Source organism: Phocoena sinus, chromosome 15, assembly GCF_008692025.1.
Source record: "Phocoena sinus isolate mPhoSin1 chromosome 15, mPhoSin1.pri, whole genome shotgun sequence".
Lineage (NCBI taxonomy): Eukaryota > Metazoa > Chordata > Mammalia > Artiodactyla > Phocoenidae > Phocoena > Phocoena sinus.
Window position 1 is genome coordinate 80039393 of NC_045777.1, and position 27931 is coordinate 80067323.

Sequence of the window (27931 nt, forward strand, 5' to 3'; positions counted from 1 at the left end):
TGCACCACCAGAGAAGCCCCATTACAAGATATTGAGTATAGTTCCCTGTACTATACAGTAGGTCCTTGTTGGTTATCTATTTTATATTATAGATAGTAGTATATATATTTTAATCCCAAATTCCTAATGTATCCCCCCACTCCATTTCCCCTTTGGCAACCATAAGTTTGTTTTCTGTTTGTGAGTCTGTCTGTAAAATAAGTTCATTTGTAGGATTTTTTTTAGATTCCACATATAAGCAGTATCATATATTTGTCTTTCTCTGATTTCATTTAGTATAATCTCTAGGTCCATTCATGTTGCTGCAAATGGCATTGTCTCATTCTTTTTTATGGCTAATAGTCCACTGTGTATATATATATAGCATATCGTCTTTATCCATTCGTTTGTCCGTGGACACTTAGGTTATTTCCATGTCTTGGCTATTGTGAATAGCGCTCCTATGAACATGAGAGTGTGTGTATCTTTTTGAATTGATTTCTCCAGGTCACCAGATCATACAGTAACTCTATTTAGTCTCTTTTAAGGAATCTCCATACTGTTCTCCATAGTGGCTGCACGCATTTACATTCCTACCAACAGTGTAAGGGGGTTCCTTTTTCTCCACACCCCCTCCAGCATTTATTTGTAGACTTTTAAAAATTAATTATGGCTCTGCAGGCTCTTCATTGCGGTGCACTGGCTTCTCCAGTTGTGGCACGCAGGCTTTAGAGGGCATGGGCTCTAGAGCGTGTGGGCTCAGTAGTTGCAGCACAAGGGCTTAGTTGTGGTATGTGGGATTTTAGTGACCAGGGATGGAATCTGGGCCCCCTGCATTGGGCACATGGAGTCTTAACCCTGGACCACCAAGGAAATCCCTGTAGACTTCTTAATGATAGCCAATCTTGACTGGTGTGAGGTGATACCTCATTATAGTTTTGATTTGCATTTCTCTAATAATTAGTGATATTGAACATCTTTTTATGTACCTGTCGGCCACCTGTATGTCTTCTTTGGAGAAATGTCTATTTAAATCTTCTGCCCGTTTTTTGATTGGGTTTTTTTGGATATTGGGCTGTATGTATATTTTGGAAATTAAGCCCTTGACAGTCTCATCATTTGCAAATATTTTTTCCCATTCTGTAGGTTGTCTTTTCGTAAAGCTTTATTTTTTAAATATTTCCCTTATTTTTTGGCTGCATTGGGTCTTAGTTGTGGCACATGGGATCACTGTCGAGGAATATGGGATCTTTTTCGTTATGGCCCATGGTCTGCTTGGGTTTCTCTCTAGTTGTGGCACGTGGGCTCCAGAGTGCGTGGGCTCTGTAGTATGTGGCACGCGGGTTCTCTCATTGAGGCGCGCGAGCTCAATAGTTGCAGCATGTGGATCTTAGTTACCCAACCAGGGATGGAACCTGCATCCCTTGCATTGGAAGGCAGATTCTTTACCACTGGACCACCAGGGGAGTCCCAGTAAAACTTTATTTTTGACAAACTTCCTCAAATCAAATTCTAAATTGAAGTTCTTTTGCCCTCTAATTTGGGACCTTTCAAAGGCCCCTGAGGCATCTCAGAGAGAAAAATATTACACTAATTCAGATTATTTCGTATGTTAAATTACATGAGAAGCACCATCAAATGAGTGGTGATAAAACCTTCTTAGGTGGGCTTCCCCGGTGGCACAGTGGTTGAGAGTCCGCCTGCCGATGCGGGGGACTTGGGTTCGTGCCCGGGTCCGGGAAGATCCCACATGCCGCCGAGCGGCTGGGCCCGTGAGCCATGGCCGCTGAGCCTGTGCTCCGCAACGGGAGAGGCCACAACAGTGAGAGGCCCGCATAACGCAAAAAAACTAAACAAAACAAAAAACCTTCTTAGGTAATACTGTATGGGTAAACATCCATCAAGTGTTCTAAAAATTATATGAAGTTCCTAAAATTTGGAGATGTCCTGGTATTGTTATCAGTCTTAATTCTAGTTATCTTTAAAATATTATTTGTCACAGCAACTTGGTTAAGCTTCTTTGTCAATTGCATTGTAATCAGATCCTTAACTGTGCCTTTTCAAGTCTTGTCATTCACAGATATTTCACTCATGCTTTTGCAAAATCTTAAGATTCATAGAAAGGATTTTGGCAAGTGTAAGATTGATAGCTTCCAGATCATACTGCTGACCTAGTTAAATTCTGATGGAAACCCTGATTGTTTCATAAAACTGTTAACAAGATTTAGATCAAGGTTAGTTACATAGTACTGAGTGAACTAATGAATATGGTTGTTTTTGTCTGAAACACTGCTGGCGTTTAGTCTGTGTTTTCTAGACATAAGGAAACCTTTCCCTTTATAACAACTTGGTAAGTTTTACCTTTGTAAGTGGAATTGCTTTGTAAGTGGAATTGAAACATTTATCTTTTCTCTTGACCTGATCCCTCCAGGAGTTGGAAACTCAGAGTCCCAACAGCTTTATCAGCTGAATAAGGAAGGTCACCTCCTGGCAGGAGCAGGAATATTGAGATATTTTAGGAACCTTGAGAAGGGAGGAATTCTCTCATATCTACAGATACTGCAGGCAAAATCCGATGGCAAGTTGTTATGATTTTCCTGGCCTCAAGGTTTTTAAAAAGTTCTAGCACAGCTAATTGAAAAGAGCCTATACGACCAGTTACACTTAGGTAAATCAGGCTGTTTACTGAAACTAGACTTAATTTGGCCCAATTTGGTAGAAATGAGGATAAATTAGAGATTATGTTTTGATAATATACCTTTTGGATACTGAGGTTTTGTATATACTGAGGGTTTTTGTATTATCTACATCCAAGATGACCTTGTTGCTATAAAGTATTTTAATTAAGTTACTAAAGGAATAATTCTAAGCTTGTTTCTGAAACTGATCATGGAAATCTATTTTTGGATGAAGATCAGATGCCCCATGATCCACAACCAGGAGATTATACATACTGGAAAAGACATCACTTTTAAGACTCTCTCCAACCTAAATGAAAGACCCCTTCTCAGGTATTAAGTAGCTCATGCACAGTGAAACTGAAGGAAACTGACTCTTGAATTAATACTTTACACTCAAGGGCTTCTGTACTGGAAGACAGCTGACCCAAGAATCTGGACCAGGTCTGTTAAGATCCATCCTAATTCAATGGAACTGTTCACCAAATGTGTCTCCCTATCAAAATGGAAAGTTTTTGTTTTATTTCTAATATACTTCTGACTCCAATGTTCAGGATAGAAAGGAAATTCTCCAGTGAAGCTGAATAACTACTCACGATGTGTATCACTGCTTGCTACTGAAAGATCTGCAAACAAAAAAGGGAAAGTGATGGAGGAAACTTTCACGTATTGAGGTATGGAGAAGTCATTCTGGCTTATAAGGTAAGGCTGTTCTAGTTTATCAAACATACATTGTACATCTGCTTTAACCATTAAAGAATGCATTTAAAAAATCAAAATGAAGTAACTGGTTCAGGCATCCCAAATGGATCTGGGTGCCTATTATGGACGTGGTTTCAGACACATTCCTACATTACTGAGAACTTGAACGTTCTTAACTGTATCAGACTCAAGGACACTATCAGCTGCTATGAAACCTTTCTCTTTAGGAATGGTAACAAGCAAGACAGCTCAAGCTATAGCCTCCCAGCAGAAGGCACCAGATTCTTTAGGCAGAATAGTACTAGATACGAAAATTGCTTTAAATTATATTTTGACAACAAAAAAGACGTGTAGTGGCCAATAACTCCTGTTATGTATATGTTAATACCCTTACAGAGTTAATTGGTAATCCTACTTACAGAATTTACATAAAAAGGACCTGCTCTGAAACCTATTTTCCTGGCTGCCATCTGTAACAGGAAGACTTCTGAGGTATATACTACACGGGTGCATTTTGATCATTATGATACGTCTACTAATTTTCAAATGTTTGTTTGTCCAGGTGCTGTGACAAAGCAGTCAGAGAGAGAGGTAATGTTTTATCATACAAAACAACTTGAGAATTCTTTAAAAATGAGAAGTCAGGGACTCGGGACGTCCCTCGTGGTCCAGTGGCTAAGACTCCGTGCTCCCAAGGCAGGGAACTAGATCACACATGCTGTGACTAAGACCCGGTGCAGACAAATAAACATATTAAAAAAGTCAGGGACTCTCTCCTCTAATCCTGAAAAAGGTTGTTGCCTCTCTTCCCCTCAGGCTGGAGGTGTATCAAAGAAAAAGGCTGACTAAAACCAAGCAGGACCCTGTGGGCCTTCCTAGAGAAAGACCCCCATACACACAATGTCCCCTGTTTTAGCCTCCCAGGCCTTCCCTGGGTTCCAAAGAGCAAATTTAATTAGAAGAAAATGCAGAAACAAAGGAAAGCCGTCAACTAAGGCAAAATAATAATTTAGCCATAAAACAAAGTCAAGGACCTTTAGTGCCTCAAGGGCTAGAACTAGTATCCTGAGCCGGCCCCTGAGTTGTTTTGCAGAGATCAAGACCCCCACCAGGTGAGAGAAGTTACCTGCATGCTGACTACCAGCATGGAGACCCCAGACTGGTGGGAGCCAAAAGGCTGAGATTCCCAAAATGTCACCCAATTATTCACCATTAACCAATCAGAATTGTATGAGCTGACTGCTCATCCTGTGACCTCTCCCTCCGTCTTCAAAAGCCCTTCTCTGAAAGCCGCTGGGGAGTTTGGGTCTTTTGAGCACGAGCTGCCCATTCTCCTTGCTTGGCACCTGCAATAAACTGGGTTGTGATAACAGAAAGTACAATGTTAGTTGCTGAGTGTTGGGTGACCTGATCCAAGTTTCTGGTTGGTAACAGAAATACTAAGTCACTCAACCTAAGGTACCAATAACCCTCTAAATATCATCAGAAACCACTGGAGGACATTTTCTTCCTGAACATCATCTTCTGACATCTAGTAAAGGTAAAGACAACTACCCAGTCTGGCACCCTCCCATTTGTCTAGTCATTTGCCCACCTGTCCAGCACATATGTGCTTTGGTATCTCATTGAGCTCTTGGCCAGGGGCACTGGGCAGATGCAGGGAGTGCCTCCAGTGTGAGAGACTCACTGAAGTGTGTGTCATAACTCTTACTTTGAATCTGGGGAGAGATAAAGAAACCAAGAGTTCAAAGATAGATAGATAGGAGGGCTTCCCTGGTGGCGCAGTGGTTGGGAGTCCGCCTACTGATGCAGGGGACATGTGTTTGTGCCCCGGTCCGGGAGGATCCCACATGCCACAGAGCAGCTGGGCCCGTGAGCCATGGCTGCTGGGCCTGCGCGTCTGGAGCCTGTGCTCTGCAACGGGAGAGGCCACAACAGTGAGAGGCCTGCGTACTGCAAAAAAAAAAAAAACATAGATTGGAGGACACAAAACTAACCAGCCAGTCCCTGATGAAAGAGAAACACGGCTTTCAAGATGTACAGTTAGGGTGTGTGCTAATTTATTATGGCTGACTTGCCATTTCAGCTTCCTGGGAAAGAAAAATTCCTGTGACTTGAACTGCGGAAAGACAGAAGTTATCACAGATGTCACATGGCTCAGGGTGGAGCCAGAGAAATTGAGAAAAGTAAGATGTTTCTTAGTTTCCCTTCACTCAAAACCACTATTTCCCACTATTTCCCTACTTCTATCAAACTCCATAAAAGGCACAAAATAGAGCTAGAAGCTTGGAAATATCCAAAAAGTGAGCTAAGGCTCTAAAATTAGAGACCATCCCTGTTCCTCCTGTTGGCCTGAAAAGACACCCTCAGTCACCTCCCATTTTCTGTTTAGATCCCCTCTTAACTCCAGATGAAAATGCAGCTTTTGGCCAATGCATCTGCTTCCCCTGCAGTGCAGCTAGGATCCCCCAGGCCATCTCCTCTGCTCCAGCCCAGGCTGGATTCTCTACCTGCTTATTTTCTACTCACCAGTTGTTTTTCCAAAGCTCCTCTCACACGTTAAGGTCCTCTTTTCTGGCTCAGCCTCAGTTAAGTCCCACATCTCCCTCTGCACATGTGTGCTGGGAGGGAGCACGTGTTCTGGGGTGCAGTCTGCACTCTCCGTTGAAGGAAATGGAGGTCACGTGCCCTGCAGTGAGTTGGCTCCACGGCCAAGGCCATTTCCTTCAACGAGTCTGGGAACAGGCCCCATCTCTCTCATGTCGTTTCACAGCCTTCTCTACAGTTTCTGTAATTAACATTCACAGGTCAGAATAAAACCTGGAGTTTTTCTGTTCTTTACTAAATAAACATTCGCTTCACAGAAACCAGCCCCAAACTCATCAGTGTCCAATTATGTGAGAGCAGGCACCAGGGGGACCAGGTCATACATTTCCCCCCTTGCAGCGAGAACATTAACGAACCCTGCCTGGCAGTGCCCTCGAGTGTCCAGGAGACAGTCCTCTCTCCCACAGGCCCAGTCCTGCCAACACGGGGGCTCTGAGCCCTTAGGGTGGACTTCTACTTGCTTCTATCCAGTGAGGCGCTGGGAGGGAAACTGAGCTGAAACAGAGATTGCTCCCTTCCCCTTGAGGCCTGTGGAGGATTTTCTGGGGTCCCGGTCACAGAGCGGGCCAGGCTCCAGACAGCTGCCGTGGCCAACCTCGTCATCGCCCCATGATGAAACTGGGCTCGTCCTCCTCCTCTGTTCCAGATGCCGCCTCAGAACCACTGGATGACTGCTCCTGGGACTGACTGGATCCTGGAATCATACGACATTTGGATTAGAGAGGTACAAATCTTTGAGTATCCCCTGATTAGCAAATCAAGGGGTACTCCAAGGAAGGACTGCTGAGGAAAACCCAGGAACTAGCTGTTCCTGGACTGTACAGGGAGGAGTCAGAGAGGTCTTCATGTCCATCAGGCCCCATTGCCACTCCCGGGTATAAAGGGCCAGTCATAGAACTGACCTACCACTGCTGGAGGGTGGGCCTCATCCTTATGAAAAGGTCCAGCACACATGAGATCCTGATGCCCCGTAAATCAGGCCTCACTGCTTTTTATATGATCCCCCCTAAAGTCTGTCACCTTGGCAGGGCGACGTCCACAGCAGCCCTTTAACATTTAGTGCTAGGCTGACAAACTCCTGATGTCTCCAGCTCTCACCCCAGTCTGCAAAAGGAGTCTCAAAAACCTTGTAGCAGAGGGCTCTGCCTACAACAGATATGTCAGCTCCCTGGCTCTTCCCACAGACACAGAAAGCCTATCTGACACTCCCCGTGCAGCTCTGAATCCCAGTGCCTTCCCTGGCGGTCTGCCAGTCTACCCTCAGTGCAGCTGAGCTGGCTAAGAGCTGAGCACAAAGACTACTTGTTCCCAACTCCTCCTCCCCTCTTCTCGGGAGCAGGGCAGCAGGCGAGAGCTGGGACGAGCCAGAGCCCACACCAGTCCTCCAGCTCCCCATCCACGCCAGGAGGCCACTTGCAGGCACCGTGGGCCTCCTCCTGCAGACATGCAGAAACTCACTCCAGCACCCCAGGGCCCACAGGCACCCAGAGCTTTACTACTGCTGTTGTCACAGGGCCGAAGAGCTTCAAGGCCTGGGGGTGCCCAGGGCACCGCAGTCACCTGCGTACCCTAGAATGGGGCACTAAAGAGCACTCATGGCAAGGGGTTGACATCATCTCTATGATTTAATTATTTAGGGCTTTCCTCCATCTTAACCTCATGCCAAAAAGAATGAGAAATTTTGAAAGTACAAATGAGGAGCACATTTTAGTAGCTAAGATTTGTTGAACACCTATTATGTGCCAGGCACTGTGCTTATTGTCTTTGCATATACGTACCGTCTTAACTCTAAACAACAGTCTATGAGATAAGTAACACTCCTCTATAGCCATTTTACAGATGAGGAATAAAGCTCAGAGAGGTTAAGTAATTTGTTAACCAAGGTCTCATAATCAGTAAAACCAGGACCGAGGATTCAAACGTGGACTGACTTTCAAGCCTCTGGTACCTTGCCCGCAGAAATGCATGAGGAAACGGAGGCAAAAGAAAAATGGCATGACAGCCATAGAAAAAGAATGAAATAATGCCATCTACAGCAACATGGATGGACCTAGAGATTATCATACTAAGTGAAGTCAGACAGACAAATACTATATGATATTACTTATACGTGGAATCTAAAAAATATGATACAAATGAACTTATTTACAAAACAGAAACAGACTTCAAAAACAAACTTACGGTTACCAAAAGGGAAGGGGGGAGGGATAAATTAGGAGACTGGGATTAACGTATACACACTACTATATATAAAACAGATAACCAACAAGAACCTACTATATAGCACAGGGAACCTTACTCAATCCTCTGTAATAACCAATATGGGAAAAGAATCTGAAAAAGAATAGATACATGTATAACTGAATCACTTTGCTGTACACCTGAAAGTAACACACCGTTGTAAATCAACTATACTCCAATATAAAATAAAAAAGAAAAATGAGGTGAAAACAGGGATGAGGTGAGCCTACTGAGTGGATAAGGAAAATGTGGTCTATTCATACACTGCAATGATTCAGCCTTTAAAAGGAAAAAAATTCTGACACAGGCTACAACGTGGATGAACCCTGAGAACATTATGCTGAGTGAGACAGGCCAGTCACAGAATGACAAATACTATATGAGCTCTCTTATAGGAGGTACTTAGAGTACCCAAATTCAGAGACAAAGGAGAAGGGGTGGTTGCTGGTGCTGGGAGGAGCAGGAGATGGGGAGTTGTTGTTTAAAAGATATTGTTTTTGTTTTACAAGATGGAAGGAGCTACGGGAATAGATGACGATGATAACGGTGATGATGATGACGGCTGCACAATTTGTATTTAGTGCCACTGAACTGCACACTTAAAATGGTTAAGACGGTGAATTCCGTGTCATGTGTATTTTACCAAAATTAAAATAAAAGGAGGGGAAGAAAGAAAAGAGAAAAAGGAAGGGAGGGAGGAAATGCTATGCAGAGACTGAGTGAAAAACTATAGATGGATCAAAAACATAGGGCAGAACTCCCTAAGCGCTCTCACGTCATGGCACTCATGGAAAAGGACAGTATTTCTGTGGCATGTGGGGCAACGGTCCAAGGCCATGGGCACTCAGTCTCCACCCTGAAGGCAAGGGGAGCAGGGTCTCTGCCATGTTGTAGTCCATTCCCCATATACCAGCGGGGGAGCTCTGCTCTAGAACCTGGGCTCCAAGGCTGAAACTGCTGAGTACTTGTTTTGTTCCACAACTTAGTCATACTTGGTCAGCCTGAAGCCTCTCTAAGAACCACCCGCCATATCCATAGAGATCTGAACACAGCAGGACAAGAGCATGGGCTTTGATCTTTCATTCTGATCTTAAAGAGACAGTACAACAGGAGACATCTTTGAGCTCACCGAGTAGACATCAAGAGCAAGGCTCCCCCTCCTGAGTGGAAGAAATTTGTGGAGAAGTTATCACTAAAATTAAGTGGTGGCAGACACGTCCAAGGAATATTGTGGGGCTCTGATCCCTTTATGAATCTTGTGATAGACGAATGTGTGGAGATGGCAACTAGTGGGCAACAGAATACTGGAGTGGTGGTAATACGAGGAAACAGTATCATCGTGGAACCAGTATGAACAATGGCTGTGTTCACCAGAGAAATCAACTGCTTCCACATGGCCCCTCCACATTGTACTATGATAAAAACTGGCTTGCGTACATTTTATTATTAAATAAACTTTTGTAATAGTGGAAAAAAAAAACCCAGTAAAATACTCATTAACCTGGATGTTTATGGAATGGGGTGTTCCCGATGCCTGAAGTGCTGACTGACAGAGGACGACTCAAAGCACTCCTTGTGACTGAAAAGCTCCTGAAAATGTAATACCTCAATTAACAGTAAACACAATTGTTTCCCGTGTGTCGGAGACAGGGTGTTGGGGCCTGGAAGTATCTCTCTCAAAGAGGAGAAACCTAGGAATCTGCTTCACATTCAAGTCATTTGGTAATTCAACAAAATCATTTCATTCTCCAGTGAAAAGAAATAGGACTCAGAGAAAAGCTGATTCTAGGTTAGGGACAGGAAATACACAAGACAAGTCTGGACTATCTTGTAGTACCAGAAACTAAGGAAGTGCTGTTAAAAACAAAACAAAACCCCTCAAAACTCCACCAATAATGGGAGTATGTAAAAGGGACACGGGCCAGAAAGAGCTCCCAATGGCCAAAGCTGCAAGAGTTTGGGCAAGAAAATGAAGTAGTACTGGATTAAACCTAAAATATAAAATAAATAGCCCAGAGTCCATACTGATACAAAGAAATGAGGGAGAAGACAAATCCATGCAAAACAATAGCTTATGTAGCTACTCCGCCCTCATGGAGGGGCTGTATAACCTGCCACTCCTTAAGTATGGGCTACGCATAGTGAATTCTTTCTAGAGTACAGCGTGGTGAGGGGAAGAAAAGAGTCACTTTACACAGAGAACCCTGAAGAGCACTGCCTGAGCAGGTGATCAAGGGCAACATCAACTGTGACAAGCCATCCTGACAAGCACCCAGCTCTGACATAAGAATGGTACTTTATCTCTGTGGTCTTCCTCCCAAAAATAAATAACTCATGAGAAAAACGTCAGACAAATCCCAACTGAGGGACATTCTACAGAACATCTGACCCTCAAAACTCTCAAGGTCATCAAAACAAAGTCTGAGAAACTGTCAGAGCTAACAGGAGCCTAAGGCTACATGATGACTAAATGTAATGTGATATCCTACATGGGATTCTGCGGCAAGAAAAAGGCATTACTTAAAAATTAAGGAAATATAAATAAAGTATGGACTTTAGCTGCTCCATGTATCAACATTGGTTCATTAGTTGTGACAAATGAACCACATTAACTTAAAATGTTAACAACAGAGGAAACTGGGTATATGGGAATTCTTTGTACTATACTATCTTCGTAATATTTCTGTAAATCTAAAATCATTCTATAACACAGTTTATTTAAAAAAAAAAAGACACTGCCTACCCTCATGGAACTGAATAGATAAGCACGTTATGTGATCCAGCAGATTCTGTAACCAAATATGTGCAAAACCCTGTGGCGCAAGGTGGAGGCTGGGTGGGGAGGGAGGTTAGAAAAGGCTTTACAAAGAGAGGAGGGTGCAAGATGAGAAGTTTTCCAAGCAGATGGGGAGTCGGGTAGCATGAAAATGAAAAGAGCTCAGAGGCCTGAGCAGGAGGAGAGGTGGGAGAACAGAGGCGTTAAGCTTGGGGAGAGTAGAGGACACGTGGAAGGGAGTGGCCAGAACAAAATGGTGGAGAGACCAGAAGGGGCAGGAATGCAGGAGCTACTGGCTAGGTTTCAAGAAGGATCACCTCGCAGGTAAGCACAAGGCCCGTGGAGACACATTATCTGGGATCAAATCCCGGCCTGTCACTCACTCCCGCTAGCTCTACGGGTGCCATTACCACTTGGTCCCTAAGGTCAACTGTAAAATGGGGATAATGTCACTGCCTATCTCACAGGGCCGCTGTGAGGATTATGTTAGTTAATACGTGCAAAGCACCTTAGAACTGGGGCTACACAATACATGTTCAATAAATGCTAAGTATTGTTATTGTACAAGCAGAAGAACGAATGACAATCCAACCTCTGTTTTAAAAAGAGCTTTGGAGGCTGTTCAAGGTGGGCGGCGTCAGAGGTGGGGTGGGAAGAGAGTGGAGGCTGCTACCATAGTCCTGACACATCTGGAGATATAGACATATACTGACTGACTGGCTGTGCCGGGTCTTAGTTGCAACATGCGGACTTCTTAGCTGTGGCATGCATGTGGGATCTAGTTCCCCGACCAGGGATCGAACCTGGGTCCCCGCATTGGGAGCACGGAGTCTTACCCACTGGACCACCAGGAAGTCCCCTGGATCTATATTTTTGTAAGGTTTTTACTAAATCCTCAATGCGACCTTGACTTCCTCCTAAGTCATTCTTACCCATGTGGAGGAATACGGCAAGGATATGGTAAAAGTGTACACCATCGCACACTACTGATGGCAGTAAAAACTGCTACTACTCCTTTGGCAAGAATCTGCCACTACTCCTTTGGAAAGAAACTGGCAATACATTTCAAGGGCCATGAACTCTTTTTATACTCTGTGATCTAATTATTCCCACTGCTGGACATTTATCTCAAAGGAAATGACCCAGAAAGGGGGAAGGGAGACAGGTGCATAAATTCACTAAAATATCTTCTAAAGAGAAAAACTGGAATCAATCTAATGTCTAACAAAAGGGAAAATGTTAGGTGTATCATGGCATGTCAATTGCTGGATATTATCAGTCACTGAAAAAATTATGAAGGACCAGAAATGCTTATAATGTTAAATAAAAACAAGCAAAGGGGAAACTGTTCATACACAATTGTCATTACATACAAATCACATGTGCATATGGAGAGATTAAAAGACAATGGACAGAAAGAAAGGTGATCTATGAGGATGATAATATTTGAGCTTTTTCCATTACTCTTATGCTATTGTTTACATAAAATTGTAAAATCTAAGAATCTGAGATTTTATTTAGACTATAGGAATACTAGGTAAAATGCCACTGAGTGTAATTGAAACTGATGTTAACTTTAAAAAAAAAAAAAAACCAGATGAATGGGGACTTCCCTGGTGGTCCAGTGGTAAAGAAGCTGCCCTCCAATGCAGGGGATGTGGGTTCGATCCCTGGTCAGGAAACTAGGTTCCTATATGCCGTGGGGCAGTTAAGCCTGCACATCGCAACTATTGAGTTCACGTGTCTCAACTAGAGAGCCTGCGTGCCACAAACTACAGAGCCCATATGCTCTCGTGCCCACGCGCCACAACTGCAGAGTCCGTGCATCCTGGAGCCTGTGCACTACAACTACAGAAGAGAAGACCTACATGCCACAACTAGAGAAGCCTTCGCGCCACAATGAAGAGCCCACACCACAATGAAAGATCCCGCATGCTGCAAATGAGACTTAACTCAGACAAAAAAATAAAAAACAAACAAAGCAAAAACAAATAAACAAACAGATGAATGAATACACTAGGGAAAATAAATCCTTTTGTACTATGGAATTGCAAGGACATGGGAAAATATTTGTGATACAGTGTTATATGAAAAAGGACAACTGTAAATATGATAATTATATAAATAGGTTTATATAATAAATATTAAAATTGAAATAAAAACATGAAAATGTTAAAGTGATTAATTTTAGTAATAGTTATGGATAATTTTTATTTTTGACTTTATTTTCTGCATATTCTAAAAATTTCTAAAATGATCATATATTACCTTTATTCTCAAAAGACACAAAGGCTATGGATAGTTTTCCAACATAATATGTATAAGAGTTTTGGCACTGAAACAAATAGTTCAATCCAAAACATAAATTGAGGGGCTTCCCTGGTGGCACAGTGGTTAAGAATCCGCCTGCCAGTGCAGGGGACACGGGTTCGAGCCCTGGTCTGGGAAGATCCCATATGCCGCAGAGCAGCGGGGCACGTGCACCACAACTACTGAGCCTGTGCTCTAGAGCCCGCGAGCCACAGATACTGAGCCTGCATGCCACAACTACTGAAGCCCGCGTGCCTAGAGCCCGTGCTCCACAAGAGAAGCCACCACAAAAAGAAGCCTGTGCACCGCAATGAACAGTAGCCCCCACTCGCCGCAACTAGAGAAATCCTGAGTGCAGCAACAAAGACCCAGTGCAGCCATAAATAAATAAATAAATTAATTAATTAAAAAAACCCCACATAAATTGAGTGCCTTTCAAACACCAGATACCAGCTGAGATATGAATTTTATTAGCTAGGGACAATTTTGCCCCCCTCCCCCACGAGGGAACACTTGGCAATGTCTGGAGACATTTTTGATTGTCAATAACTGAGGGGAGGGTGGGTGCTGCTGGCATCTAGTGGGTAGAAGCCATGATGCCCTTAAACATCCTACAATGAACAGGACATAGTCCCTTACAATAAAGAATTATCTGGCCCAAAGTGTCAACAGTGCTGAGGCTGAGAAACTGCTTCCCCCCACCCACAGTTCTGAAATAATTGCAACAGGTTTAGTGAACATTCATCATCTCATATACATACAGCATTAAAGAAACAGAAAAAAAATTCTTGCTTTTGATGAGAAGCCTCTTAACTTTCATTCATGATGTACAGCAGTATTAATTATCTTTATCATGTTGTACATTACATCTCCGGTACTTATTTATCTTGTAACCAGAAGTTTGTACCTTTTGACTACCTTCATCTAATTCCCCTTCCTCCATTCACCCACCTCTGTAGCCACAAATCTGATCTCTTTTCCTATGAGTGTTTGTTTGCTTGTTTTTGAAGTATAATCGACCTACAACACTATATTAGTTCCTGGTACACAACACAGTGATTCAATATTTCTGTACATTTCAAAACGATCACCACGATAAATCTAGTTGTCATATGACACCATACAAAGATATTACACAGTTACTGACAATATTCCCCACACTTACACATTTCATAGCTGTGACTCATTTTTTATTTATTTTTTTATTTTTTGCGGTACGCGGGCCTCTCACCGTTGTGGCGTCTCCCGTTGCGGAGCACAGGCTCCGGACGCGCAAGCTCAGCGGCCATGGCTCACGGGCCCAGCCGCTCCGCGGTATGTGGGATCTTCCCGGACCGGGGCGCGAACCCACGTCCCCTGCATCGGCAGGCGGACTCTCAACCACTGCGCCACCAGGGAAGCCCTGACTCATTTATTTTGTAACTGAAAGTCTGTACCTCAATCTCCCTCACCTATTTCTCTCCTCCCCGCCACTGTCAAGAAACTGCCCTTGACGTACTTAGTAACAAATCACCTTAAGGTCACCCTGGGTTTCTCTGGAGGTGAGCCTGTGTCAGGATAAGTAACACTGGTATCAGAATACATCATTTTAGGAGTTCGAGGTGTCACAATAATCCAAACTGGCTTAACACCATCCTGTGGTATCATTCAGACAAGTCCCACACTGCAGGGCGTCTTCACTGAACTGCTGGACCAGCACGGACAGTAAGTGGGGCTATTTCCTCTCCAACAACAGAACGGAACTCCTAGCCAGCTGCCCCTTACCACCTTATAGGAGAAGAGCCAAAAAGCTCGAGTAATTTATCTCCAAGTCCCTCAAGAACCCAGAAGTGCACAGAAGCCACCTTGTGGCACAACTGATTATCACCACATTAAATTTCTGTTCACTTCAACCACCTAGAAAACCTACTTTCCCTTTCACCAAATGAAAAATAAGGAAGGAAACTGACAGGGTGAGGTAAAAGGCACACAAAGCATCCTTATGAAGTTATTCCTACAGCACTCTCTATCCAGCTCATTTGGTGCGAAGCATATACAACCATGTATTATTACTAATCATTTTTTTAATAGGTACAGGTGCTAACTTCACAAGTAGAAGAGCAGGGCTCATGAATCATAACAATGATTTTCAAATCTGTTTGACTGCAGCCCACAGCCCACATAGAAACTGAAAGAAAATTTCACAAAACAGTTATTCAGGGTGTGATGCATTCTGATATTTTCTAGTCTATTTTATTTTTGTTTGAAAAAACCATGAAAAAACCAACATCTGTAACCTCTAAGCTGATCTCATGACCCAGTGAATAAAGGATCACATCCCTCAGTTTGAAAAAACGCTGTGCCACTATGATGCAACATGGGCACAAACACCTATCTTTCTGATAGAACTGAAGCTCAGGATGGGGGAGACCCAGTGAGAGGACACAAGGCCGTTTTAAACAGGTTAGAGGTTCTGGATGAAATCTACCATCTCATATACTCTTCATAGCTTTGGGCAAATTAAAGAAAAGTGACCGAAAACTGCACGATCACATGCATCTAATGTGTAAAAGGGGCTAGAAAAGGGGGATTTAAGAAACCTCAGCTCTGGGGACTTCCCTGGTGGCGCAGTGGTTAAGACTCTGTGCTCCCAGTTGCAGGGGGCCTGGGTTTGATCCCTGGTCAGGGAACTAGATCCCACATGCATGCCGCAACTAAGGAGCCTGCCTGCCGCAACCAAAAGACCCAGCGCAACCAAAAGACCCAGCTCAACCAAATAAATAAATAAATATTAAAAGAAAAAAAAAAGAAACCTCAGCTCTGGGATGTTGCCTCCTGTCTCCTTCAATTCTAGAACTGATTACTAAAAAGTTATTAAGTGATTCCAAAGACCCACTACAGGTTCATTTAAGTACAAACTCAGAGCAAACTAACCTGTTTCTTGTTCTGAAAGGGTTCTTAGATTTACTGGTGAGGGAACCGCCCCTCTTGCTGCTCAAATATGCTATATCTTCATTACAGCAAGGCGTTTGGAAAAGTTATCAAGCTGTGGAATTTTAGATCTAGAAAGAGTTTATCATTTTACAGACTAAAATTTAAAAAAAAACATCTGCTCAAGCAGGAGGTGCTAAGGTCAGGGTGAGCCAGAGTGAGAGCTGAGCCCAGAATCTATGCCTACTGTACTTACTCCCTGACCTAAAATTATCTTAGTTTAGAATGACACCTCTGTGAAAGAGGAAAGAAGAGTGAGTCTAGCTGATTCTTAGCTGGAGAGTAACTCCACCCAGAGTTTTAGTGAACAGGTCCATGTTGGCCTAGATGGAGCTCGCTAGTGGATGCTGGAAGGCTCTGGCCCTGGCCCTGTCTGGCTCAGCATTTTTACCAATGACAAAAGGAGGTATGTTTATCAAACCTGCCCCTGACATGGTAACATGCTTAATTCGAGAATCAGAATTCAAAAGGATTTTGGAAACCTGAATCAACGGAGCCAATAACACCAAGCTGAAATGCACAAGAGCTAAATATCAAGTCCTGTAATTGGATTCAAAAAACCAAATAGAGGGTGGGTTCCAGGTAAGACAGAGCAAGCACGTTTGACCCCGTTTCTCCACTGAACACAGCTACAGAACCTGGACAGAATGCACGGACTCTGAAAAGCACACAGACTGGGGAAAAAGACCAGAATACAAAGTACCACTGGAACAATATTGTGTCTCCTGTTTTTTTCTTTCCTCCAGTATCCCCCAGCCTGGACTCAAGGCGATCCCATACGCAGAAGTGGAAAATGGGCACAGACACAGTTCCAAGAGAAACCTTCTACTTCTGATTCAAGGAGTAAGAAAGCGGACTCCTAATGCTCAGAGGAAGGGAAATTCTTGTGTTTCTTCTTTTCTCTCCATTCTCTCACACCGTAGCTCCAGGCAATCCTGCCAGTGTCAGGATGGCCACAGCGACTGCGGTGCAACAGGGGCTTGCATGTGCAAAAACTTTGAAGGAGGGGAACCTTCCTCTCTGATCAGAGGAGCTGTGGTCCTAAGATGGCTGGGCAAACTCTGTTGCTTTTCTTCTCTGTCCTCCCACCACTCAGCCCTGGATGCAGGGGCAGCTGTACAAAGTATGTGGCAGAGTAGGTAACTAAAGCCCCAACTTTCTTTTCTTTCTTAAATATTTATTTATTTATTTGGCTGCGCCAGGTCTTAGTTGTGGCATGTGGGATCTAGTTTCCTGACCAGGGATCAAACCCGGGCCCCCTGCATTGGGAGCTTGGAGTCTTAGCCACTGGACCACCAGGGAAGTCCCCATACAGGATCTTTTTTTTAAGTTGCGGCATGTGGGATCCAGTTTCCTGACGAGGGATTGAACCCAGGCCCCCTGCATTGGGAGCTTGGAGTCTTAACCACTGGACCGCCAGGAAAGTCCCAAGCCCCAGCTTTCTGGCTGGAGGTCTGAAAAGGGGAGCCCCAAGAAACCAGAACCTACAGGGGAGATCATGGAGAGAGGATTAGAAGAGACATCATAAAGTTGTTTGTAAACTCCTGGGCCCGCCCTGACAGCACATGCATGGATCTGGCCCTAATCGTCATGCTAAATACTTTGAGAACCGAACTCAAAGAACTAAACCCTGACTGGCCACTGGGTGGCACACACAGGACACAGCTGAGAGCACAGCAAAAGCGTTAAAAGCCAAACTGACACAGGAACCACAATCTACAGAAGGCTGGTCAGAACCTGTGCTCCGAACACAACCAGGCTGACTGTCTGCTAAAACAAATATCAGCAAGACCAGAGCCTCACGATATAATATTCAAAATGTCCCGGATCCACAGACAGTTACTCGGCATGCGACGAATCAGGGAAATCGCAGCTTGCGTGGGGAGAGACAATCAACAAATGCCAGTGTCAAGATGCCCCAGATCTGGAAGTACCAAATACTTGAAAGTAGCTATTTAAATATTTTTCCAGGAAGTAAGAGTGAAGACTCTTGAAACAAATGGAAAGATAGAAGACTGCAGCAAAGAAATAGAAGGTATAAAGAAGAATCGAATGGAAATTGAAAAACTTTTCTGAAAAACATAATTCACTGGATAGAATCGATAAGCAGAATGGAGATGACACAGGGAAGACACAGCTCAAAGTCAGATCAATAGGACTTATCCAATATGAACAACAGAGACAAAAAAAGATTGAAATAAATAAATAAATCCCCGGGGCTTCCCTGGTGGCGCCGTGGTTGAGAATCTGCCTGCCAATGCAGGGGACACGGGTTCGAGCCCTGGTCTGGGAAGATCCCACATGCCGCGGAGCAACTAGGCCCGTGAGCCACAACTGCTGAGCCTGCGCGTCTGGAGCCTGTGCTCCGCAACAAGAGAGGCCGTGATAGTGAGAGGCCCGTGCACCGTGATGAAGAGCGGCCTCCGCTTGCCACAACTAGAGAAAGCCTGCGCACAGCAACGAAGACCCAATACAGCAAAAATAAATAAATAAAATAAATTTGTTTAAAAAAACAATTTTGCCCTATTTCCTACTCCCTCTCCGCAGATCCAAGGTAGCCTCCCAATCAATAGCCTCCTACTCCCAGTAGCTGTGAAAACCAGCAGCCTAGCAGCCACTGGAGGAAGTAAACTGCCCTGGGAGTTCCTCAGAAGTCCCACACCCAGAGCACTGTCCCTATTTGACCTGTCTGGCAGCTCTCTGGAAACTTCCACTGGCAAGGCTTGTCTTGTCTTTATTCAACCTGACTCAGTGAGAACAGACTTTTCCTCAAGGTATTTGTCAAAAACAATCAGTGGCAACTGTTTAACATCACAGCTGCCTGAGGCAGTGATAACGGTGGAAGCAGACAAGAAACTGACCAACAGTTTAAGAGGAAAAGCTGGTAATCTAGAAGGCCACAGGCATGTGAAGAGCTGTGCACATGTCTAAGACAGACAAGTGATGGCCCTAATCTCACCTCTGGCTAACCTTGAGGCTCTGTGCAAGAAGGAAGTGAAGGCTAAGGCAAAACTGTAAACCGCCTGCCAGAATGGTGAAGGCATGCTCCACCACACACAGAAAGCCCCCTGGCAAAGATCAGGAGACTTACTGGTTCAAAGCATTTCAGGAAATCTCTGATCTTCGGCTGGCCACTAAGCTAACCAAGCAAAGACTTCAGCTGCCACACACAACAAAGAATATAAGCTGTACAGAGTTAGTTCAGGAAAGTCACCAAACACATAAACAGCAACAAAGACAACAAGCAGCAAAAACAACAAACCCTGGGCAGGGAGGGTCAAATTACCAACAGCCAAGGAGCCCTTTCTATTTCCCAATATAATGGGGTCCAAGCCACAGTACCTCCTTCAACAGAACATGAGACTGGTGGGGTGCCCAATCCTCCTGCCCTTGGACCAAGTACTTCCACATTCCTGTGCGGGGGCGGGGGGGGGGAAGGGCAGGGAATGTGATGAGGTGGCTTATTTGACGGATGATGTCCTAGCAATCACATTTTGGTACTGTAAAATAATTTCTTCTCGGAAATGGTAGGGAACAGGCTAAAACCATACCATATATAGTGTGTCACACAGTACATTTACAACTCATAAGCAAACTGGTCCTGGAAGGGGCCAATCATATTTCCGTATGTCAGTGCAGGTCTGATTTTATCTTAAGACCAAAAATCACAATTAGGAACCATGTCTAGTCAATCAGGGAACAGCCACCAATTCAGAGATGTGGTGACCAGTTGTCATTGTTCCAGGGGTTCCCAAAGGAGTGGCTGGCACCACTGGCCTTGTGATGGGTTCGGAAGTAGGCAGGACTGGCAGCACTGTGGGATGCTGACACATTACTCACCCCCTATTCCTCCTTCTAACAAATCTCAATTCTGTCTAGGGTGACAATGTACCCAGCATCCAGTGATGGATCACGATACGTTAAAGATAGTCATGACAATTCTGTCTTCTTTTCATCTAGCCTGATGACAGCAAGGGATGGCAAAGTGACCCAGTACTGACCAATGAGATACAAGGTAATACGTGATGGGGGATATTTTGCTCTTCAGTTTAAAAAAAAAAAAACCACAACAGACAAGTACCACTTCTTTCCCCTCTTCTTCCTGCTTTAAACGTAAGTATGATGCCAGGAGCTGCAGCAGCCATCTCATGCCCACAGGATAAAGGCCAAAAGAACCGCAGGGGTACTGGGCCTGACACTGCTGAGCTACTCAACCACACTGGGCTGCCACCTACCACCAGATTTCTTGTTATGTGAGAAAAATAATTCCTCTTTGCTTAACTACTGCTAGTTTTCTATTTCTTGTAGCCAAAAGCATTCTTAACTGATTTGCCAAGTGACTCAATAAGAGCCAAAGAGACACAAAAACTCTTTTGCTAGGGACACCCCCTCAGTCTTTCCTACTAGGCAAGAATGAGCCAGGGTGTGGCCCGGAGCAGCTACTGGTACCTCACCACCACAAGGAGGAAACAAGCCTCCCTGAGGACAGGGAGCCAGGGGACAGAAGGAGACAGTGAATGCCAACATCAGAGCTCCTTTACCTGCCAGGCCCAAGAGGAGGTCTGTCCTGGACTAAACGTGAGGCAGTATCTTTCTTTTTTGCTTAAACCAGCTTGGCTTCCTGACACTTGCAATTAAATGAGTCAAAACTAATAGAAACAAGCCTTCATTTCTTCAGAGGCCAGCCAACCTACTCCAAACTCTAAATCTCATTCTTGACAGGTCAACCACTATGATCAGCACTAAGAAAGGTCACGAAAGAAAACTGGGTACCACTCACCTTCTTTCTGTTTCTTCTGTTCAAGTTTCATCTTCTTTGCCAATAATTTCTTCTCTTTTAACTTCTGGCTGCAAATGCAAAATAATTAATTCCTTAACTACCTATTTTATATTTTAGAAAATAAACATCTACTTACAGAACATTTAGCAACTTAGTAATTACACGAATACTACGATAAAATGAAAGAAATACTTCCTCATGACTCTGCTACTCCAACACCATCAACATTATCAACCTGTTTCCTTCACGAATCAAGATCAGATTCTATGGAGTCCTGAGGTGATTAGCGTAATCCAGAAATACTGGAGATACTTTCTCATTCAGAGATATTTAGGGACTGTTTTTTTTTTCTTTCTTTTTTGCGGTACGCGGGCCTCTCACTGTTGCGGCCTCTCCCGTTGCGGAGCACAGGTTCCAGATGCGCAGGCTCAGCGGCCATGGCTCACGGGCTTAGTTGCTCTGCGGCATGTGGGATCTTCCCAGACCGGGGCACGAACCCGTGTCCCCTGCATCGGCAGGTGGACTCTCAACCACTGTGCCACCAGGAAAGCCCTAGGGACTGTTTTTAGAATCCTGCTCAGCTCTCTAAAAGTTGAAGGAGCATTTATTAAAACAACACACACACAAGCACGGGTGCAGTCTGTATACTCATGTAGTCACTTAGGGAGGTTACAGACCCTCCTTTAAGGGAGAAGCTAATCGGGAAGTTTGCTCATAGCAACTTATTAAACCTGATGTTAAAATACCGACATGGGGCTTCCCTGGTAGCTCAAGTGGTTGGGAGTCCGCCTGCCGATGCAGGGGGCACGGGTTCGTGCCCCGGTCCAGGAGGATCCCGCATGCCGCGGAGTGGCTGGGCCCGTGAGCCATGGCCACTGAGCCTGCGCGTCCGGAGCCTGTGCTCCACAATGGGAGAGGCCATTGCAGTGAGAGGCCTGCGTACCGCAAAAAAAAAAAAAAAAATATGGACATGAAGGAGACACAGAAATCCATGTGCTCACCACCAAAGTGCTGACCAGCAAGCTTTGGAGAATCTGTAGCAAGCTGGGGGCAGGGGCAGGGGGCAGTAAGTGAGTTGATCTCTCCCCAGGTACTGGAAGAAAAGCCATTCCTCTACGGGGGTGCTCCACTGTGGGATTTTTTTTTTTTAGCTGCGCTGCACAGCATATGGGATCTTAGCTCCCCGACCAGGGATCAAACCCGCGCCCCCTGCATTGGAAGCATGGAGTCTTAACCACTGGACCGCCAGGGAAGTCCCCACTGTGGATCTTTACACCCAAGACCTATACAGGCCATACAGGTAAACTTGACTACAAGAAGGACTCGTTCACCAACTATTTACTTTTGCATTTCCCGCCCTAAGTCTCAGTAGTTATGGGATGCCACAAAGCCCTCACCGCTTTTTCCGACGCTTTGCAGTCTGCTCCTCCGCAGCCATTTTATTCTTTTCCAGTCTTTTCTGAAATTCTGCATCCAATTTTTGCTGCAAAAAACCACATCAGTTAGACAAACTCTGGCCTGCCTGGGTATGAAAACTCTAGAAGTCTCACCACTGGGGGTGCTACAGGTACATCCAGGTCTCCAGGGCCACTTAAAGGAGTTGCCTCACAGGTGAGGCATCTCTGATGGTGATATGGATATGGATCTCTGATGGTGAAATAACTCAGTTCATTAAGATACCGTTCGTGCACAAGTAAATGTAAGAGAGAGAAAGTATGGGAGGAAGAACGCTGAGGATTCCCTGAAGGCAGAGGCAGCACTACTGGCTCTGTTTCGCCAGGGCCTTGGAAAACGTGATACTGTGACTTGTAATATATATACATATTTGGTCTTCATCTACTGTTTTTGGCACATTAAAACTCTTACAAATTTCCTATATGAGAGCCACAGGGGGATCTTTTATTATAATATTTAGTTTTGTTCCCGGTTCCTGAAATAACTCCAGAAATAAAGATGAAATGGGTATCTTTTGTTATTCATAACCAGCCCCTTTCAAGCACAGGAGTTTATGAGTGACTTTGGGAAAGCACCTAAGGAACGGGGCTGGTTGCCAAGGGAACTTTCTGCTCCACCTCCTTGACCTCCAGGGAGGGGAGAGGGGCTGAGGGTTGAACTAATCACCAACAGTCAGCGATTTAATCATGTCCACATAACGAAGCCTTCAAAAACCCCAAAAGTCTGCGTTTGGATAGCTCCTGGGTTGGTGAACACTGGAGATGCTGGGAGAAGGAACGGAAACTCTGCATCCCTTCTTCCATGCAGCTGTTCTGAGTTATATCCTTTTATACGACACCGGAAAACTAGTAAGCTGTTTTCCTGACTTCTGTGAGCCCCTCTAAGCCAATTACTTGAAACTGAGGAGGGGATCATGGGAAACCGCTGATTTATAGCCAGTGGGTCAGAAGCACAGGTGACAACGGGGACTTGTGGCTGGCCTCTGAAGTTGGGGGTGGGGCTCAGTCTTGCAGGACTGAGTCTTAACCTTCGAGATATGGCGCTATCTCCACGTAGACAGGGTCACAATTGAGTTGAATTGTAGGATACTCACCTGGTGTCACAGAACTGCTTGGCTTGGGGAAAATCCCCACACATCCTGTGCCCAGAAGTGTCAGAAATGCAGTAGAGTACTGACAGTAAGGAGACACACAGGAGTGTTGCTTCTTCAGAGACAGTGATGGGGGCTCACTGGGTGGAGTGGCCAGAGGGCTGCGGCCATGGAATTTTCAAGTCCTAACTCGCTACGGTTATCAAATGACCGATTCTAAGGCGGAATAACATGCATTGCCATCACCTGCTACTAAACACACCTACACGTGTACATCCGTATATGTGAGTACGCACTTACATACAAATAAATATATATATCCATCCCTTGTGTTATTTCTTCCTAGCAGCTCCCTGTTTCTAAGCCTCAGCTTCCTCATCTATAAAATGGGGGAAACAATAATTTCTCTTTCCCTGAGCCTTTAGGAAGACTAATGAACTGCAATAACCTACAGGAAAGATCTTGTAAACTAAAGACATCTACTGATGAAAAACAAGTGCCGTCCCTATTTCTTCTAGTTACAGCCATAAAGGCTGATGGAGCAAAAAAGGAGCCAGCAGAGGAGAAAGAGGTGGCTTCAACACCTCCGCTAGTCTGCACTGCCAGGCTCTGTGGATCTGCTCAGACGGATGCAGAAACTCTCTCTGAGAGCAGAATTATGAAATTAAAAAGAAGGGTCTCCTTCCAAGAAAGGAATCAGCTTTAATTAGAGTTCAGCTAGAAAGCAATGACTTCAAACTAAAAGCCCCTGATCTGTTTAGAAGCTGAGCTGGAAATGTCTGAAGCGCGACCAAGACGGAGCCCCCTGCTGGCTGCTGACCCCGGCAAGGGCTCAAGCAGGAGTCAGATGTGCTCTGTCAGTGGTGACAACCTATCAGTCGCTGTGGAAGGTAAGGATTCTCTTGCATTTTTTTTCTTCTAACCTCAGAGCCTCTCTTTCACCACGTGAAATAAAACCTTTGCATTTATGTGGTTTCAAGGTTTGTGAAACATTTTTCTGTATTTTCTCTGGGTCGTTAATCAATACATAAAAGCTTCAGACTAACTGATGGCATTTGAGACAACTGTCTGCTCTATTTCCTCCCCTCTAAAGTAGTTTAAGAATAAAAAAGTGCTTCTGTTAGTTTCTACATACAGAGTTCTGTTTATTCCTAACAGCGCAAATCCTTCAGTGATCTGGTATAGCTGTGTGACAAGTCACCTGAAACTCCTCACTGGAATTGAGAAGTAGCTGGAGAAGAACCACCGACACCTGGGGGCCGAGTAAGGGCTGCAGGACAAGCAAATACCAGGTGAAAACCACCATGGCAATGATCCCTTATGTTCAAAAATCATACAGGTATTTTTCAAACTCAATTTTGGCCATTCAAATAAATTTTTAAGGGACCACTCACCACCACTGCAAACAAAACACTTAAAATATCTTTGAAAAAACGTGGTGAGACATATGTAAAATCTCTATATATGATCACTGATACAAAAAGATTAGACAAATAAAGAAGACAAAGTTTTAGAGGGGATGACTAAACCCTATGACATCCATTCTCATTCAAGTTAAGTTATAGATTCAATTTAAATCTAGTAAAAAAATCAATCAAAACTTTTGGAGTGGATAAAATAACTCCAAAACTCAATTCCAGAAAGAAGACAAGTGAAATGTCCAAAAGACTATTTCTTAAGAGCAATAGGAGAGAGGTTTCTGGCCTTTCCCATCAAGCAATGGAGAGCTTAACAGTTCTTACAGTACAATTTCAAAATCAATTCTCAATTCTTTAAAAAATTTTTTTAAATTTTAATTTTTATCTTTATTTATTTATTTTTGCCACACCGCATGGCTTGCAAGACCTCAGTTCCCTGACCAGGGACTGAACCCAGGCCAAGCAGTGAAAGCACCGCTTCCTAACCACTAGACCAGAAGGAAGCTGCCAGCAATTCTCCATTCTTAATCAATAATTATTTGACACCTGTCATGAAGAAATGCCAGTCTCAAAGCTAGAAAACTCAAAGAGGCAAAAACACCGGAAAACACACCACTGCTAGCACCAAACACACAGCTAACTGGAATTACAGGCATTCAGCCAAAAACAGAAACTATAAAGAAATAATAACTCAAGTGGTGTGAGATCCTGCTTCTATTCCATGGCAAATGGCCTGGAGGAGAAGGGGGACTCTGCTGGGCTCTCCACCACCTGGAAGACTCCCTCCCCTCATTCATTTCCTAGTGTGAGCATCCTGCCATGCTGGATCTGACCTAGAAGTACCCTGGACTCTACCTGACATCTGTTTCTCCTGCTGACTTTACAAGGCAGCCCTCACACAAGCCACAACCAGGTGTATCTACTCTTCCACAAGTGTTTTCTTCTAAGGTTTAAGTGCACACTGCCTAAACCCAAGGGTTCAGACAGCGTCCTGGCTCACTAACCTTCTCAGCCATGGCATCCATGTAGTCCTGTCGCTGGTACTCTCTCCGGCGCAGATGCCTGTATACATGGAACTCTCCACTGCCAGCCCCAGCGCTTGAACCTAAAGCCAGGACAGTCCAGAGCTTTTGATGATATCCAATTACCAACACAGTCTACTCTTAATCACAGGGGACCAAAGAAAGGTACTAGAAGTGATGGAAGGGACCAAGCCTGCCCTATTCCCCACTGTACCCCAGAAGCTACCACACTGGCTGGTATATTGTAAATATCTGTTGTGTGAATGTTGAATGTGAAGTCACCAAAAATTCCACTCTAGCGCAGTATTAGGAAGACAAGCAGACTATCGTTCAGAGACCAGAAACCTAAAAGACAGCCTGTGACCTTTCCCTCCCCCACCAGATGATTTCACATTTGACGTGCTTTTCTACTTAGTTGAAAAGATGTCCATGATATATGAAGTGAAAAAAAGTAGGTTATCAAATAGTATGTGTAGAACAACCATATTTTTGTAAACATTTTTTCTTAAGCATGAGTGGTTTTGACTATTAAGAGGTTTGGAGGACTACATCAAAATGTTACAAATAGAACGACAGATAACAGGTGGTTCTAATTTTTTTACACCTGTTATTTATTCTCTTTATAGTTAGTTAACTTACAACCCAACAAAATAAAAACTGTTTCCATTTTGAAAAAACAAGGTATTAAAAACAATGCAGAAGAAAGTTCTCTAATGCCAAACCACAAGCAATACCCCTTCACTGTAAGAGCAAAATACTGGATAAGTGAACTTCTTTTTCTTCCTATCAGGGGTGTAATTAACAAATGCTAACTGCAGAGTTTTTAATACCTACACTTTAAAAACTGTATTTAAACACACACCCACATCCAAAAGACATTACCCATTACATCGCGGACAAATTCTGGGGGAGGTCGAGGTGCCCATTCACTCATTTTTTCTGGAATTGGAACTGCTTTGTCCTGCAACATTTAAACACGAAAGCATTTGTATGTATAAACCGGCTGACAAAGTGACATCTTTTTCAACCAAAAAACTTTAACTGAAGTAGTGAAGTAAGGCTGCTTTGTTTCCTGGACCCAAAGCTGAGTTTGTTTTCTTCCCTCTGCCTTTACTTCATCCTGTATACTCTGGGTCCTATCAGAGCCCACAGCCTTGCCAGGGCTACTCAACTTTTCAGGGCAGAACTCAGAAACGCGACTCATCGTTTATGGCTGGAAACCTCCAACCCCAGGTGTCTTGGCCAATGCCTCTCTAACAATTAGTGCTGTTTAGAAGAAGAAAAACCCTTGTGCTAACCCACGGATTATATCTTTCCAGTCTAAGGCTTCTGTTCACAAAGTTAAAGGGTTTTAGAGCACGAGAAGCCGCTTCGCAGCGCCCTCATCCAGGCTTGGCTCTAACATGAGAGCAGAAAATAGCTCACTATCTCCGGGGCCGCCTACTCCTTCCTAAGGTCTGACCCTGGGGTTCGGGTACTGAGTTCCAGAGTTCGGAAGCGCGGAAAGAGGGCCCGCTAGCGCCCACAGACGCCAGAAAGGAAGGGGGTAGGACTCGGAAGGGCCGTCAGCCCGCGCCTCGTCTCACCGGGTTCTTCATTAGCCGTTCCAGCTTGAGCTTCTGCTCCTCCGCCGCATTCTTGGGGATGACGAGCGCCTGCGGCTCTTTCTTGGGCCTCGGCGGTCGCACGGAGGAGGCGGCCGGGCTCGCCATGAGAGCTCCGCAGCTGTCCTGGCGAGTGGCTGCGCGCGTGCGTATGACGACAGAGCCGCGCGCCAGCGACGCAAGCGCAGTCTCCTAGCTGGGCGGGGCTGGAGCGGAGTTGCCAGCCGGAAGCAGGATGCTGTATATTCATGAGCTTGAAGCCCCGGTGGGTTATTTTGATTAAAGCTGCTTGATTTCTT

At 44.5% G+C, this 27931-nt stretch overlaps 1 protein-coding gene and 1 long non-coding RNA gene across 4 annotated transcripts; one reads left to right on the forward strand and one right to left on the reverse strand.

The window, feature by feature from the left end:
- The first annotated feature begins 47 nt into the window (after positions 1 to 47).
- LOC116740123 lies at positions 48 to 12845 on the forward strand. Of its 3 annotated transcripts, XR_004345816.1 has the most exons (5): positions 48 to 3331; positions 3922 to 3950; positions 5446 to 5545; positions 6613 to 6690; positions 8717 to 12845. It is a non-coding gene; the product is annotated as an uncharacterized LOC116740123 (long non-coding RNA). The 3 variants fall into 3 exon arrangements; XR_004345815.1 differs by having other exon boundaries at positions 1374 to 3950; XR_004345817.1 differs by having other exon boundaries at positions 1374 to 3101; positions 3212 to 5545.
- Positions 6181 to 27777, reverse strand: PRKRIP1 (PRKR interacting protein 1). Its single transcript, XM_032605373.1, has 6 exons — positions 27615 to 27777; positions 26911 to 26989; positions 26011 to 26111; positions 22441 to 22526; positions 21044 to 21111; positions 6181 to 6660 (listed from the first exon to the last, which is right to left on the reverse strand). Exons 1-6 carry the CDS (start codon positions 27738 to 27740, stop codon positions 6566 to 6568), a joined length of 555 nt encoding a protein of 184 aa, XP_032461264.1. The 5' UTR covers positions 27741 to 27777; the 3' UTR covers positions 6181 to 6565.
- Positions 27778 to 27931: the final 154 nt, after the last annotated feature.

Excerpts from the sequence above, each read along its gene's own strand:
- PRKRIP1 (XM_032605373.1), bottom strand. The coding sequence starts at position 27,740 with ATGGCGAGCCCGGCCGCCTCCTCCGTGCGACCGCCGAGGCCCAAGAAA. Across the intron at positions 26,990-27,614 it reads AACGGCTAATGAAGAACCCG|GACAAAGCAGTTCCAATTCC; the intron begins GTGAGACGAGGC and ends TAAATGTTGCAG. Across the intron at positions 22,527-26,010 it reads TGGATGCCATGGCTGAGAAG|CAAAAATTGGATGCAGAATT; the intron begins GTTAGTGAGCCA and ends GGTTTTTTGCAG.